Source organism: Cinclus cinclus, chromosome 17, assembly GCF_963662255.1.
Source record: "Cinclus cinclus chromosome 17, bCinCin1.1, whole genome shotgun sequence".
NCBI lineage: Eukaryota > Metazoa > Chordata > Aves > Passeriformes > Cinclidae > Cinclus > Cinclus cinclus.
Window position 1 is genome coordinate 11,530,193 of NC_085062.1, and position 19,299 is coordinate 11,549,491.

General features: G+C 47.0%; 1 protein-coding gene across 9 annotated transcripts in view; it reads left to right on the plus strand.

The window, feature by feature from the left end:
- Positions 1-10,841, plus strand: part of ADORA2A (adenosine A2a receptor) — a 31,676-nt gene extending 20,835 nt beyond the window's left edge. For 8 of the 9 annotated variants that reach the window (XM_062504455.1, XM_062504458.1, XM_062504456.1 and 5 more), the window contains one exon: positions 5,148-10,841. In XM_062504455.1, the coding sequence (XP_062360439.1) occupies positions 5,148-6,108 (961 nt within the window). In that variant the 3' untranslated portion in view covers positions 6,109-10,841. The remainder of the gene's footprint in view (positions 1-5,147) is intronic. The other variant, XM_062504459.1, reaches the window with a different exon arrangement.
- The last annotated feature ends 8,458 nt before the right edge of the window (positions 10,842-19,299 follow it).

Sequence of the window (19,299 nt, forward strand, 5' to 3'; positions counted from 1 at the left end):
AGAAGGAAATGTGATATAATTTAGACTGCCCGCATCCTCACGTTTTTTAATTTTTGTAATACCTGTTTCTCTCAAAAGTGGGTCAAACAATTTGAAGGAAAGTTCTACCACTAAGAGTGTGTTGTTTTCACCCCATCCTTTAATACCTGGGAAGGCCCCTTCTCCTCCTCACAGGACATGAAAGGTACCACCAGGTATTCCTAATACTCATTAGCTGAATCACTAATAAACCAGACTTCCTTCACTCTAGTGAAACCAAAAAGGGCCAAACCTGTGTTTTATTATTCTGTTTATCTTTAAATATTTAACGTCTGATTTGTCCTAATGAAGGTAACTGCATATGTGGATGTGTATTCCCACAGAAATAAACTGTCAGTGTTAAGAAGGCAGAAGACTGGGTTTTCTGATACTGCTTGGACCTCTCAGTACATTATTAGTTACCTTTGAAATTATTTTTCTGTGGATAAGAGACTTTCCTCCAAAAAACTGCAATGAGAAAAGACATATATAGGTGAAATTTTAAAATGGATAAAAACAAATCTGTGAATATCTTACGTGTTCTGCCTTTCAAACAATTGTACCTGAAAACCTTCACTGGCTAATATCAAACCCCCAGGTGCTCTGAACAAAGCTGGCTGTGAGTCTGAGCCCCAGGACAAAGCCCTGGGCCAAGAACAATTGCTGCTTTCCAGGCTCCATGGTGCCAGCAAAGGCTGTGTGGGCACTGTGCCCAGCCACGTGCTCCTGGGCAGGCACTGGTGTGAGGATATTCCCAGGGGAAGGACAGGTAGCTCCAACACACTGGAAAGAGAGGGGAAGTTCTCCTTCCTGCAGCCAGACAGAAAAGTGTGCTGAGGTTACTGAGGTTTGGTGCTTGCTCACTGTGCTGGATTCAGGCATGGAACACAGGCAGGTCATACAGTGCCTTTTCCTCTGGTGAAAGCTGCTTCTGCTGCTGCAATGCTTCTCTGGGGAAACATTATTAAGGTGCAGCTCCCTGAGGTTTGGAGCTTTGGGACTGATTTATCCCACGTGGCGGTGATTTAAACTGCAGTTCTGAGGTGGCACTGGGATGTTTTCCTGCCAGAGGACATGAAGAACTGTCTTCACAAAGTCTAGGAAGAATAGGGGAGATGAACTCTGAATAAAGTATAGGGTGTGCAAGGGACCTTTGTGCTGAGAACAGCCTGTTCCAGTAGTTGCTTTAATTCCCTGGGGCTCCCTTCTGAAATGCTCATATGTGTGCACCTAAACTGGTGAATCAGGGTTTTAGTGTTTTATTGTCACTTTGAGTCATATGTGGACTTATTTCTTTCCCTGCTCACCATAAACCTTTTGACTTTATGGCGGGCATTTTCTACATATGCTCATGTTAAATAGATTTAAGGCAGGTTCAGCCTAATGTGAGAACAGAGTAATTCCCCTCCTTCTTTTAACATGGGCACGGCTTTGAAAGTAGTGCCTTCATGGCCTGCACAGAACTTGCTGTTGCCAAGGTTTTATTCAGGAAGCTGATCATGTCACGAGCAGAACTGTCTGCCCATCATTCCTGCTTCTGCTGCTTAGAGAAGGGGTAATGCTGGGCACGTGTGCCCACCTGTGGGACCCCACCTCCCCCATCTCCACAGCATGGACAACACCAGCATCAGCTGCTGCTGGCAATAGAGGAGTAACATTCTGGACTGAGGGGTTTGGAAAGGTTGTTTAGTTGGTACATGCGAAGGTCTCAGTTTGATTTCTTGCCCTGCCACAGATTTCCTGGATGATGTGGGATTGCTGGGGTCTCTCATTTCCACATACATGTAAGAGGGATTGAATATCCTGCTTGGTCCTGTCCCTGGTGGCTTCAGCTGCCTGAGGTGTGGGCTGTTGAGTGGATGTTTGGTGAGCAGCATTTTGTAGTGATTTGTTAAACACCTTTGAGCAGTGCTGGAATTCAGATCAAAGCCCTCAGCTGAGCACAGGCATTCTGGGTGATGCAGTGAAGTGTCTGGAAAATGCTTCACACCTGACAGTGAATGTGCAGTGCTGTCCACCAAAGGAGGGTTTGGAAAACAAGCAGCAGGATGGATGGACACTGTGATAGTGAGTTAGGCCAGCTACACATCACTCAGTGTATTGAAGGATTTTAACTTCTCCCTGAAGACACTCTGGACAGACTACCAGCTCTGTCTTCCACCCAGTCTCAGAGATTCTGTGCAGGAGTCTTTGTCTTCATGGCACAGAACTTAGTCCAAGGACCCAGAGTGGCACATCCACAGCCAGGTTACTCTAGGCAGCCCAGAGGAGCTGTACATTCCCCAAGGGCAGCTGTTCTCCCACAGTCATTTTGCCAGCTGAGTGGCTGGGAGAGCAGCAGGACAGGTGAAACCACTTTGGGCAAAACTTTCACATTTTTGCATGTTTGCAAAAGTTGGTTTTACTTTTTAGAGGAGGCAGCTGACTCTATCCCCACACCCAGCACCACCACGAGCATCCCTGTGCTGCGCACTCACTTCCTTTGTGTCTGGAATTTCACAAGCAGAAATGTTTGTGTAGCAAGTGTGTTATTTCCAGGAGGCAGAACTGCTGGTGCACAGACAATTCAGTGCTGTCTGGACACATCAGACGTGCTGCAAAGTCACCTGCCAGCTCTGCAGAACACGGGCTGCACGTGTGGCCAGCTCCTCTCAGCAGGTTGTGTCTCCTGCATGGTGCAGGACAGGGGATGTGTCTGGGAAGGCCTGAACTTACTCTGTAGAGCTCTGCAGCACTGAGAGAGTGGCTTTGTCCTGGCTGCTGTGAGCCTGGAAAGATCCTGAGACAAAGTACACAAAGTACACAAAGTCTTCAATGACATCTCCAAGTGGCTAAGAGGAAAGAGTCCAGGAAAGCCCATCTGGACTGTAATGCTGCCTCAGCCAAGTCAGTCAGAGGTGCCTGGTGTGGACCCTAGAAATCAAGCTCTCCTAAACAAATTAACACCTCTCAGTGGATACCTGGCCAGCACAAGGCCACTGGCTATGTCACAAGTTACTGTGAGCTTTCTGTCTTTACCCTGGGAGATACTGAGCAAGGTGTTATGGACATGCACTCCAGCACAGTGCACACCAGCTGGGAAGCTGCTCAGGATGAATGCTGTTCTGAAGCCTTGTAAAGCTTCTTCCATAGGAATCCCCAGAGGATAAGAGGGAGGGGGAAGTGTGGGGGGTGTTTGTCTGCAGCAGTAGTGAATATATTTTTAGTGGAAGGGACATCTCTAGTCGTGGGATAACAGCTGCACAATTTCAAAATTCCTCTGACAAGATGTAGCTAATTCCAGGACTGCAGGGTTTTGATGGTTGTTGTGGGTTGTTGGGCTTTTTTTGTTTAGTATTTTTTGGGGGTTTTTTGGGGGTCTGTTTTTTTTTTGGTTTTTTGTTTGTTTGTTTGTTTGGTTGGTTTGTTTTGTTGTTTTTCCAAGCTTTAAGAGCATCCAGCCACTCTCTTGCTCCCTGAGCGTACATTTCAAAGCACAGATGCTGTTTTGATGTGTTGATGAGGTCTGAATGGAGCAGCTCTCTGCTACCATTCATGTTGTGCCCTTTGCATCCTTTAAGCACTGGGCAGGATCCACTAATGGCTGGAAAAAACCTTTTTCTCCCTCAGAATCAGCTGAATTCCTTCCTCATTTCTGGAAGGGCAATTTAGGTGTGTTTTGTGTGCTGGGAATTGTGTGGTTGGCTCCCTTATCCACTCACTCTTTTCTGGTTTTGAAATGCAACTGAGAAAGGGAAATTCAAGCCTGATGGGTCTTGTTTTTTCCAAGGCCCACTTGGATTTAAAGCATGTGCAGAATCTCCATTCTTTACTGTGCAAAAGCAGCCACTCTTCTCCACTGTCTTGAACTTGTGTTGGGATAGGAGCATGAACCTGTGGGAGTAATTATTTCACTGGGAGATGGAAAGATTTCTGTGGCTTGTTGTATTATTTCTTGCAATGTTTGTTTTCAGAGAGAATTCTGGGGCCAGAGGGAGAAGGAGCACTGGGTAAACACTGGAAGCCCAGCGCTACCGTCCGATCACAGACACACGGGGTCAAGCACAGTGTGGGACCCACGCTGCACAATGTGGGAATCCAGCCATCTACTTTTCATGCTGAGCATTACCCAGGGAAGGAAATTGCATTGAAATGTTAAACTGCTGCCCTAATTTACATATTCAGAGGGAAGAGCTGGTGGAGTCAGCTCAGGACTCGAAGTAACCTGTGAGGCTTTGGAAACTGGCTGATATTTCGAACAAGCCAAGGTCTCTGCTGCACTGTCAGATTCTTACCATGTTGCTTATTTTTTCTTCCAACAGATCTTGGAGAGTTTACTCTTAAGAGCACTGGTTTCAACCAGGCATCAATACCTCTACCACTGAGATCCTTTTGGTGTGTGAAGTGCAGCCTATGGCGCACCTGTAGTCAGATAATTGTCCTCAGCTTAATTCCTCCTCTCTGAGAAACACTTGAGGTCAGCTTAGCTGGGCTGGTGAGGAAAACTGCTGACTTGCCTCAGTTGTTTCAAGAGGGTTGAAAGTGCCATTTCAGGAGGAGAGGAGCAGTGTGAGGTGTCATGCAGGCAATACCAGCCTGGCTGCTGTGACTGAGCCAGCAGGATTTTCCTGGAGCACACCAGAAAGTGGACGCAGGGCTGGTGACACTGTGCCTCCAGGCTCTTTTGTTCTATTTGGTTTACAGATCTACTGCATGACAGACCTAACAATTCCAGGCTGAAGGGCTGTTCCTTTGCCAGGACGGAGACACTGCCTTAACCTTTGGCAAGAGACCCACAGTGGTCTTCATCACAAGGGTCAGAGCGGTGCTGTTGGTTATGCAGGCTGCAAGATCTATGTGCATGCCCAAGTGGACTGGCAGAGTGATGGTGCACAGATGAAAATGGAATTAATTTCCCTGCTTTTCTGTCAACTACTCACTGCTTAAAGGAAAGGGGAGGGAAGTAGGTGGCAGACAGTGTCACCATGTCCTTGGTGTGCTGCAGGGGTTCTGCACATCAGGGCAAAGGTCCCTCTGGTGAAGCAGGTGCCTTTCTCACTGTCTTCTGGAACATGGGGCTATGGTGAGGTTGCGTGGGTGCCAGCAGCTTGTTGACTGACACTGATGTAGCTCCCATCTCTGCTTTGCAGGTACAATGGCTTGGTGACCGGCTCTCGAGCCAAAGGCATCATTGCCATCTGCTGGGTGTTGTCCTTCATCATTGGCCTGACCCCGATGCTGGGGTGGCACAAGCGTGCCCAGAACCAAGAGCCAGGTTCCAACAAGTCCTCTCCCATCAACTGCAGCAACAGCATGGTGGCGTGTCTCTTCGAGGCCGTGGTCACCATGGAGTACATGGTCTATTACAACTTCTTTGCCTGTGTGCTTCTGCCCCTCCTTCTCATGTTTGGTATCTACTTGAAAATCTTCATGGCAGCCCGGCGCCAGCTCAAGCAGATGGAGAACAAGATGGTACACGGGGAACGCTCCCGCTCCACGCTGCAGAAGGAAGTCCATGCAGCCAAGTCTTTAGCCATCATTGTTGGGCTGTTTGCAGTCTGCTGGCTTCCACTACACATTATTAACTGCTTTACCCTTTTTTGCCCAAGTTGTGCCCACGCTCCCCTCTGGCTGATGTATCTGGCTATTATCCTGTCTCACGCTAACTCGGTTGTAAACCCCCTAATTTATGCCTACCGCATCAGGGAGTTCCGATACACCTTCCGTAAAATCATCAGCCAGCACATCCTGGGCCGGAAGGAGCCGTTCAAGGCGGGAGCAGCCAGCTCCAGGACTTCCACCCACGGTGGGGACACCGAGAACGCCAGCATACGGATCAGCGAGTATGCACTAGAGGTGTACGCCAACGGAGAGATCCACAGGGATCCTGAAAAGCAGGACTTAAACAAATGCAAAGCTGGCTTGGAATGGCACCAGAATGGAAATGCTCTGGACTTGGAGACAAATGGGCATCTCCCACATTCCTGCAAAAATGGGATTCTCTCAGATGCATGCCTGAACAGGGAGGTTCATAGTGAAGAGCTAATTGATGCCCAGGTGTCTTACTCAGATCTGGAAAGAGCAGCCTTTGCTGCAGCTGATGTTTCCTGATGAGACTTTCAAAGTTTTCCTGGTAGAATTTTTTTCTTTTCCACTGGTGACCTCTGCCATGGCAAAAAAGGGAGGTTGGGGGGCGGGGGGAGAGCAGTATATCCAGATCACTGTGGAGAAAGGGGTCCATGTCCAGGACTATTGGATGATCCTAAATACCAGACTGGAGAAAAGCCAAGAGACCATGGAAGTGGACTAAGGAAGGAGCGACATGTTACCCATCAATGGCCTGTCACCAAGAGCAGTGCCAAGGTCGAGGATGGCATTCCAAGTCCAGCACTGGGAGACTGCTGATGCAGGGATTTCGGGACACTGTGCTGTACTGTGCCTGTGCTTGAGTGTTGGTTTTGCTGTCTTTACCAATGGAAATAGAAGCATGGCTGGAAGTATTCCCTGAATAACAAAGATCAGCTGGGAAGGGCCTCTTAGTACTGTGGCCCTGCAACAAGTAGATGGGGGGATAGCAAAATCTGTAAGAAGGAAGCCAGGAGCTACTTGGAGAAGGAAGGAATTTACCCGATGAGAACTCTGGATACTTTCAACCATGGCACTTTGTCTTTCAGTTTGTGTTTTTAAAGCTTATACTGCAAAAGGTTGCTCAATTTTTTTTTTCCACGTGGTGATAAGGTTACTTAAGTTATAAAAGATGGCCAAGAACTCATATCCATTCCCTGAGTGCTCAGTGTTCCAGATGCACATGGCACATATAACCTCCCAGTGCTCCACTTTGTTCAACAAATCACCAAAGCTGAGCCTTGCCAAGGATTTCCCCTGGCAGAAGGGCTGTTAGCAGGATGTGGTGCTGGGCCAGGGCTGTGGCTGTGTTCTCAGGGCAGGGCTGTGAAGGGCTGTGGTTGTGTGAGTTCTTTTTAGGCTGGTGGCACTTTCTGCTTTCCCTCTGTTTCTGTGCTTCTGCTCCTGAGCTCCTAGAATGCAAATGCTTTCCATGGCCCCACATGTGTGTGAGGGGAGGTAATATTCCATATTTCAGTCATCCTCATCCTCATTCAACAGGCTGAGGGACATTTTTTTTCTTTCTTGGGATAAAGAGCAACCCACACACATATCTTGACCTAATTTTGGAATTCCAGTGAGCTCTATTTAGAAACGTTATCTCAGTGATTTCAGTTTTTTTTTTTTTCCTGTGAAGCCTGATGTGTCCCTGTGGTGCAGAGGCCAACAGAGCTGGGCCTGTCTGATTAGAAGATGCTCCTGCTCTGAGAAGCTGAAAAGTGTCAGTAGTATTGGAACTCAGCTTAAAAACTGCAGTTTCTACTTTCTGTTGAAGAGAACAGGCAAATCTGTGCTGCAGCAAGTGTACACACTGCTGTGGTTTGTTACAGAGGTGTTTCATTGCATTTTGGTAATTTTCTGTGTCACAGGAAGTCTGGCAGCTCAAGAACAGCAGAAAATCACATCAGCTTGAATTCTACCTGAAGATCATCTGGGTTTTGTTTTTCAGACAAACAATCCATGTTCAGTACTACCAGCCTTCTGGAGGGATTGGCAGTAGTGGTCCTACTGGGAAATGCAAAGTCTGGTGATTTCAGGGATCTGAAGCTTATTCCCTATCTGAAAACCCAATCTGGTTCCTCCTCATATCTGTCCACTAACATTTCAGAAGCCAAGGGAAATTGGATTTTCATACTTGAGGAAGAGCAGGTTAGCTTTGTGTGTTCTTATTCCATGTTTATTTTATATATTGTGAACTATTAAAATGAAAAATCAATTTCATTTTGAGGAATTTTTTTTTTTTTGGCCAGTTTCTCTACATGCATGTGGAGAAGTTTGTGATGCTGAATGTGTTTGAGTATGTAGCTGCTCTAGGCTAGCACAAAGCTTACTATGAGATGGATAAAAAGATGTGGCTGCCACCACAGTCCTTAGCAGAAAGACAGGCCAGTTTGTAAAACAATAGGCTTTGTGGTTTAATTGAACTGCTGCTTTCTTGGAAGGGCTCTTCCCCCTCAGTCTGACGTGAGAGGAGAGGATTATCACTGCAGCCCCACTGAGGAACACTAAGCCATTTCCCTGGGACTGATGTCATAGGTAGTTCCTCTGTAGGGTGACTCGGGATCTCGTTGCTCCTGATCCTTCTTGAAGGAATATTTCTCTAGGTTATTTGTGTGATGGCTTCTCTGACCTCCTGTAACAGTGGCAGAAGAACTCAGGAAAATGGGGGGCTGTTCTCTTCAGGCCTCAGCTGGGAGCTGCAACGTTTCTAAGAATAACACAAGATTACATCCGGCACTCATGTCAATAACAATTAGGTCCACAAAGACCCAGAGCAGGGAAGGAAGTGTGGGAAAATACCAGCATGTGCTGGAACACACATGAGTGCAGAAGTGTTGCCTGTTGAGCTTTCGCTGCCACTGTAAATGGATGGTTTGCACTGCATTGAATCAGACTTCCCACAGTCCGTGTGGATTGGTGGCTTTCTATTGTTTCCTGAGCATCTCCACACTTACTTATGGCAGTTTCTTGCTTGGTTGCCCCAAGAATCAAGTTGATCTATGTTGATGGACAAACTTGGGATTGTTTTGCTTTCCAAACTGCTCTGGAAAACTTTCCTGCCCAACCAGATCACCAAGCGAGCTTACTGACTTTCCAGATGCCTTGAATTTAGCTTTTGTGTTGCTGCTTGAGCTGCCCCCGAGTGTATCCAGTCCCTTTCAATCTAGTGACCCACTCTTGAAAGTGAAAAGGGTGTGTGAAGGGGGTGGGCTGTGTGCAGGAGGAAGGGCAGGGTACACAGAGAGCATGGTTTGTGGAGCTGTGTGCAGTCACAGGAAGGAAGGGATGGCAGCTGCACACATGCTACGTCTTCTGGCAAACATATGGCTGAGATGGACCCTCAGAAGATGTTTCTGAAGCAGTTGCTGGGGGGAGCAGGAGCCTTTTGAAAGGAATTCAGGACTTAATATTTTTTGTTTGGTAGGGAACATAATTTTAGGGCTTCCCGCTTTTTGGTTTGTTTTACTTAAAAAAAAAAAAAAAAGAAGCAATAGGTTTCATCAATGAAGTATGCTCTTTCCTTCTCCTGGCAGCTCTCCACTCTTGAGACAAGTACCTGCCTTCCAGACTTCCTAGGACCACTCATATCCCCATTTTTCTTCCAGCTGGAGAACATTTAGCTGATCCAACTGTTCTAGATAAACAAAGATGGTGCCAAGACCAAGAGAATGAGGTGACTATCAGGAGAGGCTGGAGAATACCTTCTTGGGAATTCCAGGTGCAGTGGGTCCAGAGAGTAGGAGCTGGGGTCAGCAGAGACTAATTTCATTGAATGAGAACTTCCTGCTAATGAAGTCTGAAGATGCATAGAGAGATGTAGTGCCTCATTTGGCGTGAGGGCATTCCATGAATTTCACCATTTCCTGAAGACTCTTAGGCTCCAGAGTTTATTTGCTTTATAAGAGTTTTGGAGAAAGCAAAGTTTGATCAATTGCCAGGAGTAATTTTACCAAGAGTTCTTGGGGCTCTCTCCTTAATAGGGCACTGCTTTTTTGTCTGCAAGTAAATGCACCTAGAGCTGTGTCCTGCAGAGTCCCTTTTGGATCAGTGATATTTTAAAGTTCCGTGCAAGTTTGAACTGCAGCTCTTGAACCAAGAAGCAATTTGGCATGATGGGACAGTTGGGAATACTGGAGACAGAAAGGATTTCTCACTGGTCCCAGCTGGTGCTAGGGTGCAGGTGGACTTGGAGTGACATAAAATAATCTGAGCCTTTGGTCATTTTTTGAAGGGGATGCTGGTAGATATAGAGAAGTCTCTAAGATGTAGGAGACTGGAGGGTCAGGATGGACAGGAAATCCTGGTAGTGAAGGAGCATTTGTAAAGTAGGCGTTTGGGAGGATTTCAGGGGAGCAGGAATGTGCTGGGAGGTGCTGTGGGGTGTAAAGATGATGCTGGCTTGAGATCAAGGTGTGGCTTGCTGAGGAAGGACTCTGGAAAGGATGTACAGCCTTACAGCTCTCCTGGGGTCACTGCAAGGATTAGCCCTTCCTGGGCTGACTTTGGAAGGGGTATATTGACTGAGGCAGGGCTGGTTCTTATGGACTATGTCCTTTCCAGATACATTGTCCCTTTTCATGAGCGCATCCAGGTATAACAAATCCCCTTCTGCTTCATGAGCATGAGCCCTACCTAAAACCAAATCCTTCCAGCCAAGTTCTGTGGAAGGGCAAACAGGCTGCAGTGGTGCTGCAATGCATTAAACCTGCATGTGATACTCTCTGGTGGTGTTTGCTAAGTTCAGCTGCCTAATAGTCAGTTCTCTCCCAAATTGTTTTGGGCATCAAATTGCACTGAGTCATTTCAGCGTTTTTTTCTTTCCAGCCCTGAGCTTCTGGCTGTCTTTATGGCAAAACACATAAAGAGTAACAAAAATCACCAGTTCTTTATTTGCATGAGAGGTGACTAACCCTGACAGATGAGAATCCCCAGACTGGGGCAATGCTGTGTGTAACTCCCCACCTTACTTGCCTGCTGGGGCTGTTCACACAAGGATATGTTAAAATCAAGACTGGAACCCGTTGATCTGAGACCATCCTTGACTGTCTCACGTCCCACTGTCTGAGGAGCTGGTGTTCCTGCCCTGTCCTGTGGAGAAGTTCTCTGTGGTCTGCAAACCAAGACACCATGAACTCCCTGCTGCACATGCTGTCAGTATGAAACAATTACTCTTTTAATTTAAATGTTTTATGATATAGGTGTTGTTTTCCCTCTGTCAGTTACCATTGGGGGTTGGGGGGTGGGAAGGGAGTGGGAGAATCTGTGCATGCAAATGTATTTAAAGTGCATTGACCAAAGGTTTTTTTGAATCTGTGAAGTTTTCATATCTGTGAAGTCATCAGACTGCTGGGCAGTGAGGAGCCGCTGGTGCTGCGGAGTCTGTCTTGGTTACATTTCTTAATAAGCATTAAAATAATAAAATATATTTGTAAAAGAGAGTGTGAGTGCCTTTGTCCCAGGAAGATCTGGCTGGCTGGATCTTGTGTGCAAGTATTTTTTTATTATATTATTAGCTTTCTCCCTGGTGCTGCCTGTGCTTTCACAGAAGAGATTAGTATGGACTTAAGGTACAAACCCAAATGGACTAGAAGACTCCTCCCATCTCTAACATCCCGGGATCTGTCATCGTGGCAGTAGAAATTGTTCACAGCTACTTATGGAACACAAAATGGAGCTGTTTTCACCCAAACCACTGCCCTGGCAGGAAGGGGGTGTTCCACAGCAGGACTGAGGGTCCATGACTGCACCATGCAGCAGCTTTGCCAGCTCTGGCTGGGCCATCCCACCCTGCTGGCTCTCCTTCCATGTGGCCCTGCTGGTACACCTCAAACCATCACCCTTTCAGACTTCTCACCAGTTCTTGCCAGCCAAATTAGTTTGGAAATGGAGGCAGGAAATCTAGATGCTGCTGTGGTGTTTCTCCTGTCAAATCTGAGCAATGCTGAAGCAGGAGAACATGAGGCAGCTTCTTCCAGCTTCTTCCAGCTGGCAGCTACTAAACATGTGTCTAAGGAGGTTAGTAGAAGTCTGTTCAGTCCAGGAGCACTGGGAATTGGGAGGTTCTGAAATGGAAGCTCATCAGATAGCCATGAACCACTGGTCATTCCCTCTTTTGGATCACTTTGCAGCTGTGCTCAAGGCCTCCGCATGCAAGGACCCAGTTTGTGCAAAGGTGCTGGCACCCTGGTGCTCTGCAGCCAATTGTCCCAGCTGTTCAACCAAGTGTGTAATTGAGAAGCTTTTTGATTTTCCCTCCTTTCACAAACACTGTGCGTTTTGTTCTGCAGCATCAAAGGCCAGGAGCTTCGGAACAATGGGTGTCTGCAGGAGCCCAGTGGGAACAAAGCTACCCAAGAAAGAGAACTTGGAAGAACAGAGAGAGCTCCCAGCTTAACAACACAATTGGCCTGATCAGAAATCTCTGCTCAGAGACCCACACCTTGGCTCAATCACCCGGAGCAATTAGACTCTGCAGGGCTTTTGCTCTAGACAAGAGCTGGCTGCAGCACTGGGGGACTGCTGATATTTCTGAGTGATGAAGTAGAATGGTGCTGTGGAGGATTAGTAGGTTTTCCCTGGGAATGGGAGATGATGATTTTGGCTAAAGAACTTTTCACAGTACTTAAAGCAGCAGAATCTTCCTTGTCACTTTTGCCCCCAGTCAGGAAGACTTTGCTGCTAAGCATAATACACACAAGTGTCTGCATGCATTTCAAGAAGTTTCAGGTAGTTTAAAAGCTCTGAGCACTTCCTCTGAGGCCCTGTGGACTTCACAATTTATTTTCACAGGAAAGATTCCTCCAGTATTGCATTTGCCTGTGACCATGTGAAAAATGAGATTCTCTGTGTGTTCATGGGAAGGAGACAGACTTTTGCCTGCTACAAGTGATCCTGGGAGGAATCCACTTCTCTGATCCCACAAATAAGCATATCAGGTCAGATGACGTGACTCACTGCAGGTTGGTCTCCCTGAACAGTAAGAGGACCTGTGTTGCTCCCCGACTTGCAAATCTCCTCTTCAGTGTTCTTCAGATAAGAAAGACGGGCATCTCTGGATATTGGAGATGTTTCCTCAGAAATGACCCAGTGGGTGGAGTTGTTGGAGGAGTTTTGGCTGTAAGATGCAGTCATTTCTCTATTTTGGGACTGCAGCAGTCGCTGCTAAGATCCTGCAGCGTCAGGAAAGTCCTCAGATCTCAGAAAATTAGAATATAATTTCAAGAATTAGAGCCCTTGCAACACATGAAAGAAAGTAATCTAAACCAAGTCTGGGTCTGAGACCAGCATGGCGATTTTTCAGCAAGTGAAAGGCGAGGAGCGGGAAAAGAACAAAGTTCAGAGCAAGCTGTACAGAGATGAGGTTATGTGGAGTGCAGATCCATACTGTGTGGTCCAAGACTGTTACACTGAACTCCAAAGCAGGGACTGTGGTTTCTGGGAGTGTTCTGCTGCAATCCAGAGAGGTGACTGCAACTTCTACAGATCCCAGGGAGGTCTTTAAACCTGCTAGCTTGAACACTGACAGCACTGGAGCTGCAATTGCTCGGTTTAGCCAAGGATTTACCCAGAGCCTGAGGCAGCTCCAATCTTCTGCCTTTCTTAGGTAATAGTTCACAATGACAATAAAGAAATCTATGTGCATGGGGTATCTTGCTGCCCTAGCTGTTGATGAGATAAAGGGGATGTGTTTTTTGGGGGGTGGTATTAGTCCAGGATATTTCTTCTAATTGGGAGTTAAGCATATTTTGGGTACTTCATGTTGCTGGAGAGCTTGCATCATCTGGGCTGTTAAAGCTTGTGCCCATTCTTTGGGATCTCCACGGATGCAGGGCTCTTGTGCACTGTGGTGATTGTACCCAGTAAAAATCCACCTCCTAATAAAGAGAATCGAGCAGCCTGGATCAGTTCTATGAAGAATGCAAAACAAGCCTGGGCCATCTCAGGGTAAGCTGCACTCATGGTGCCTCCTGAACCCATGTCCTGTTATTGTTGGTGTGGAACGTGATGGTCTGGGCCAATGAAAATAAGGAAGGTGACTTGACAGACACAGATTTTATCTTTTGAGATTCATCATGACCTTCCTTGTGTATAATAAATAAAGTTGACTCAGGAATTGGCAAGTGCCCTATAACACGCAGTCCTGGTGTTGGGACTCGGCAGAATGTTCTGCTTAGCAATGCACTCTGTTGGCTTTGTTTGCCAAGTTCCTATTTCGGAGGTGCTGAAGGGCTGAGCAGTGGCAGATGCTGAAGCCTCCTGTGGACAGGTGTGCTGGGCCTGGCACCTGTGCCCGTGCTAGCCCAGGCTGGGTGAAGGCCGTTTTGACTCCATGCTCATACAAGTTTTTATCACTGAGCTATAGAAAAAAGAGTCCTGCCAAGGAAAAATGCTGTTTGCAGGGCTCTGAGTCCTGGGCCCAAGTGGGCTCCCATCCTTCCACATTACTGTATAACCTGCCAGGCAGTTAAGTTGACATTGAACAATATTGCTTCCTGTGTTAATGTCTTCAGCAGCCCTGCCACACACACTGGATCCTGGGATATTAAACCATTCCATCATCCAGAGAATTTGACTGGTTTCACAGGTGACAGGAATGGTAGCTCTGAGACTTGCTGAGTGACTCCCTGACATCCTGTCTTCTCTGTTAATGTGATTGTGAGCAATCACAGGTTTCCTGATCCAACCCTGAGATACACAAAGCTCCTTGCAGGCAACTGATGATTGTGCTGCTGACTTGGAGCTGTTCTGTGCTGGTAACACATCTGACTGTGAAGTTATTCTGCAGATCCAAAAGACACTGGGCAGAAGAGGGCTAATGTTTGCATTCCCAGTCCCAGAGAGGCTACTGGGGGACAGCTGCTATTAATTCACAAGGATTGTGACTGTTTGAAAGGCAGAGTCTCAAGAGGAGAGCACCCAGCACCAGTACAGGGGTGCTGGGCTATATGGCACCCAGCACCTTAAAGGACAGCTAATGACCTCGTTTCTGAGGTGCCTGCCATTTGGAAGCAGTCCAGTATTCCAAGTGTTTCCTGCCTTTCTTTGTATCTATGCCAAAAGCACTAACAGAATAGGGTGGAGACAAAAAAAAAAAAATCTCAGACCCTCCTCAAGATCTTCACTCTAATTCCAGACGGATCAAAATGCTAAAGGTTGCACTGGAAAAACAGAAATAGTCTTTTCTCCCACCATCGGTAACTCAGTGCCACAAGTAAAGCTGAGACTCAGCTGCTTGTTCTACAGCTGTGTCCTTTCTGAAGTCATGAGAAACAGCATTTTGGTTTCCTTCCAGAGGAAATACACAATAATATCCCTAACTTGCACTGAGGCCTTCCAGTCTGCTGAACTAACCCAGCTAGCATTCATCTGCAACAAAATGAAACCCAAGATCCCCCATTCCTTATGGATTGTGCCAATGCATAGGAATCAAGTCTTTTAATCAGAAACACTTCTAGCTTGCTTTCCTTGAGCACTTGCTTCCCAAGCAATTTCTCTCCCATCCTAAATTCCCTCAGGTGATCCCTCCTTTCCTGCCATACACCAGATGTAATGCACAAGAAGTTTATCTAAGATGCAGGGGCTGCCTGTGCCTTTCCATGGTCAGAACTATCTGCACTTTCAAGGACTGCAGCAACCGTGCTCCTGTATATTTTCCCTGTGTGGCTGGAGAGGAGGACGTGCTCTCCATACAACAGAAGTCCCTGATTCCCTTGCAGGAGGATCTTTCCATCAGCGTTTGATTTGGAAACGCTGTGTGGGACATCCAATCCTCCCTGGGAGAGTTTAATGCCTTCTTCCTGTCAAAAGCATGAGGCTGGGTCCTGGGGTCAGGATGTCAGTGACATGTGGCTGACACTGAACACTGAAGCCTGTGTGTCAGTCAGGTCTTGGAAGAGCTGTGCTCTGTCTGCTGCACAGACACGTTCACAATCTCCAAAGGGAGGTCCTTGAGGACAGAGCCATGAATTCAGTGTTTTCCAGGTGGCTGTGTTCTCTCCATGCCAGATGAATCCCAGCACTGTGAAATGCGTCCCTGTTCTTCCTAAAGAGATGCATCTGCTGATGTCAACTTCCAGGTAAGGACACACAGGAACCTGCTCTCCCTCAGCACCTGTGTCCTTTGACCTCTGCTGGTAGTCAGGCACCCAAGAAAACTAGAAGTGACTAAAACTCTTTTTTCCCTAACCCTTGGCCAGTGCTGCAGACAGAGAAGTAAGGCAGTTTGCCAGCAGGTGAGACCCTCCAGGCCAGCTAAGCAGACAAGAAAAATAAACACAGGAAATAGCATCCAGATAACAGAGAAAGGAGAGGCTGGGAGAGCTTTCTGCTGCTTGTGTGTCAGGGGAAACCCAGAGCCCGGAGCACTCTCCAGCAGGAGCAAGGAGATGTTGAACCTCAGCACAAAGGAAGGTGTTACTGCCTGAGGAGAGGAGAGGAGAGGAGAGGAGAGGAGAGGAGAGGAGAGGAGAGGAGAGGAGAGGAGAGGAGAGGAGAGGAGAGGAGAGGAGAGGAGAGGAGAGGAGAGGAGAGGAGAGGAGAGGAGAGGAGAGGAGAGGAGAGGAGAGGAGAGGAGAGGGAGAGGTTTCTGCTTTTCCCAGACAGAGCAGGAGTTGCTCTCTAGGGTACAGCATCTGTGGAATGAAGATCTTGGGTCTAGATGTGAGGTGAGTTAGTGCTTTGCTCAGAGCAGACTCTGATCATCTCTGTTCTATTTTTCTGTCTCAAAAGCAGCTCTCAGTCTTGGTATTGATGGAAATTCTGCTCTGTCTCACCTGAGAAATCCATTCCCTGAACTATTCTCTTTGTATCCCATCCCCCCAGATTCAATGGGCTTATCAGATCCTTCACACTGCTCAGTTTACCCCTGGTGGAATAGCAGAGCAGTATTGTGGTGAGGCATCTGATGGCTCCATCCCTGTGCTCAGTGAGATGGAGAAACCACCTGTGGTGCCCCAAATAGCCCATGCCTGGGCAATCCAATCCAAATGGTGTTGATAGTGCTGAGGGATTCCCATGCCTCATAAAGAGGCTTTTGTTGGGAGGATCTAAACTGAGCTCCAGGCCTTGCCAGCTGTGGAGAGAAGCAGATGGATCTGCAGTATAAAAATAGATGGAAGCAGACTTGTTCTGCCCCTTTTCTTCACCAGCTCCAAGTACAGTCCCAGAGGTGCCTGGTCAGCAGAACCAGAGCAGGGAACTGGGTGCTTTGCAGCTGCCAGTCTGCCTGGAGCCCATTAGCTATTGTCAGAGACAGAAATTTATCTCTCCTCAGTCCCATTGCCTTACAGCTGCCATGTGGACAATCTTGTTTGCTTGCAGCTGTTGGCAGCATGTTACATCCCATTTCCCTGAGGCAACAAAAGCAGGAAAATGGGACATTTCTGTGAGACACCATGTCCCTGAAAGAGGTATTAGTCTGTGGCTATGTCCTCTGAGATCTCTGTTCAGCACTTTAGGAAATGTGCTGAAGACTTGCACCAGTGTGTCAGGGGCTGTTTCAATAGCTGACTGGTAGATTTTTCAGCATCAAAGACCCTTCTGTATTGCACATGGAAATCTCACCTCTTCCCAACCCCAGCTACAGGGGGAACATTTTGGACTGGTATTGTCTTTGTGGTTGCTCCAAGTGACTTGGCTGCTTGTTTCAATGCTGTAAGTTCATACCAAAACTCCGAGGTTAAAACACCTTCCAAAGGCATCTAAGGCTCATCAGCCTTGTTCTCTCATGTAGATTAAAAGGGGATATCCCTTGTGGGTACCTCCAGGCCCAGTTGTTCATCCCAGGACCTTCCATCTAAGATTAGAATTTTTTCAACTCTAGAATATGATGGTTCTTGTGCACAAAAACAATTGAAAGGCTGCACCAATATTCTGTACAGGTAGGACATGTCCCTGTCAGTCCATCAGTCCCATGTTTGCACAAAATCCCCTTCTCAGCTGGTATCCCCATTCCATCCCTCCCTGCTAACTGAATAAGGAGCACATAGATGTTTCCTGAAGGGGCTTTCTAAAGGCATTAATTTGATACACACAGGGCATCTTCCTGTAATGAATGTTCCTGAGGTAAGGTAATTGAAGCTGACTGCATGGGTAGGTGGGGGCAACAGAGCAGCACTGCTGGCAGAGATCATGGGATGAATAGAAGAAAATTTATTTTATGCTCCCCAACTTCTATTTGTGCTGTGTTTTGAAGGTGGTTGTACTCTTCCTCTCTTCCTTTTTTTTTTTTTTAATTTCATCTTGTGAATACTTTCTGCGGTTTTTTTTTCATTTTTAACTTTTTGTTTATTTGCTGGTTTCTTCTCCTCTGCCTCATGTTCTCCTGCTTCCTGAAAACCTATGTGCTGTGGTTTGTCGGGCAGAGGCCCTGAGGCTGCCCATACCTCTCTACACTGGCATCCAAGGATATACTAGCTGATTCCATTATATTTCTTTGTGCCAAATAGCAGCAAGAAGGGAAGAGGGAGCAAAAAATACCATCATTGGGAGAAACCAGGTCAGAGGCTGAGGTGGGTGTGCAAGTGGGGCCCTTTTGATAAGAAATCTGCAAAAGGCTCCGGATAATTTCTCATCAGGAATATTCTCCTTGATCACAGACCCCTGCGCTCTCATTTGGTGCTGGGAGTCAGGAAATACTGGCAGCATTGACCCTTTCCACTTATTTACAGCAATTCCTTTTGCTTGCTGGGGAGCAGAAAGGCTTGTCTAAAAGGGCTTGTGTTTTACCTGAATAGTTTGATTTGCTGAGTAGAGGCAATTGCCTTGCAATCCTATACCCTGGGATACACACAGTGGGAGAAAGGTGACTTCTGAAGCACAGGGATTGGGACTTTTCCTCACACATCTAAACTAAAGCCTGGGTTGACAGAACTTCTGACAAGAACCCACCCACGTGGTACCATGCCAGTAAACAGCCTAGGAAGAATCTGCCCTGCATTTCAATAGTGGAAACCTGACTTTTAACCCCTGAGTGTTTCTCTTTTTCTTAGCTGCTTAATGTTTGGTACTTACAGGAATGTTTCAGCCACGAAATTGATAGGATTCAGCTCATAAAACGTTTCATCTCTAGTGACTGTTATGAGAGGTCTCCACATTTCATTGGGAGGAGCTCAGTGTTGCCTCCACTTTCCAGTCAGATGCTGGGATCTGGTGGGATGGAGCCTTCACAGAAATTCCAGCAGCACTGGAGGAAAGGTGGGATCAAAACCCGGGGCTCCAGCAGTCCAGTCCAGACCTCACTTCCTTCTCCACATGTCAGTGAAACCCTGGATACAAACCAGAATCAGGACTAAACAAGTGCTGTGATCACTGTGTACTTGGTGCAGCACAGCAGGGCAAACATCCTCCAAAACACAGCCCTTCCTAAGCCCTTTTTAAGCAAACGATTTGGGCATTAACTTTGTCTAATAATTCAGCAGCATTTGAACCACAAGTGCAGCATGTGTATAGTGGTAAGTCCGTTTTTCCAGGTGGCTACAGGGAGTCATTTTTACTTTTGTTTTGCATTGGTGTACTCGATGCTCGAGCTGAGGACAGGAGCACTGAGTGCTCCCTCTGCTGTCTGTGGTCTTTCAGGCTCCTGGCTAATCTGGTCCCTGGTCAATTTAAATGATTTGTTGGGCTGGAGATGACACTGGAAGCTGTTTGGTCTGCAGATGGCTCTGTAAAGGACCCATC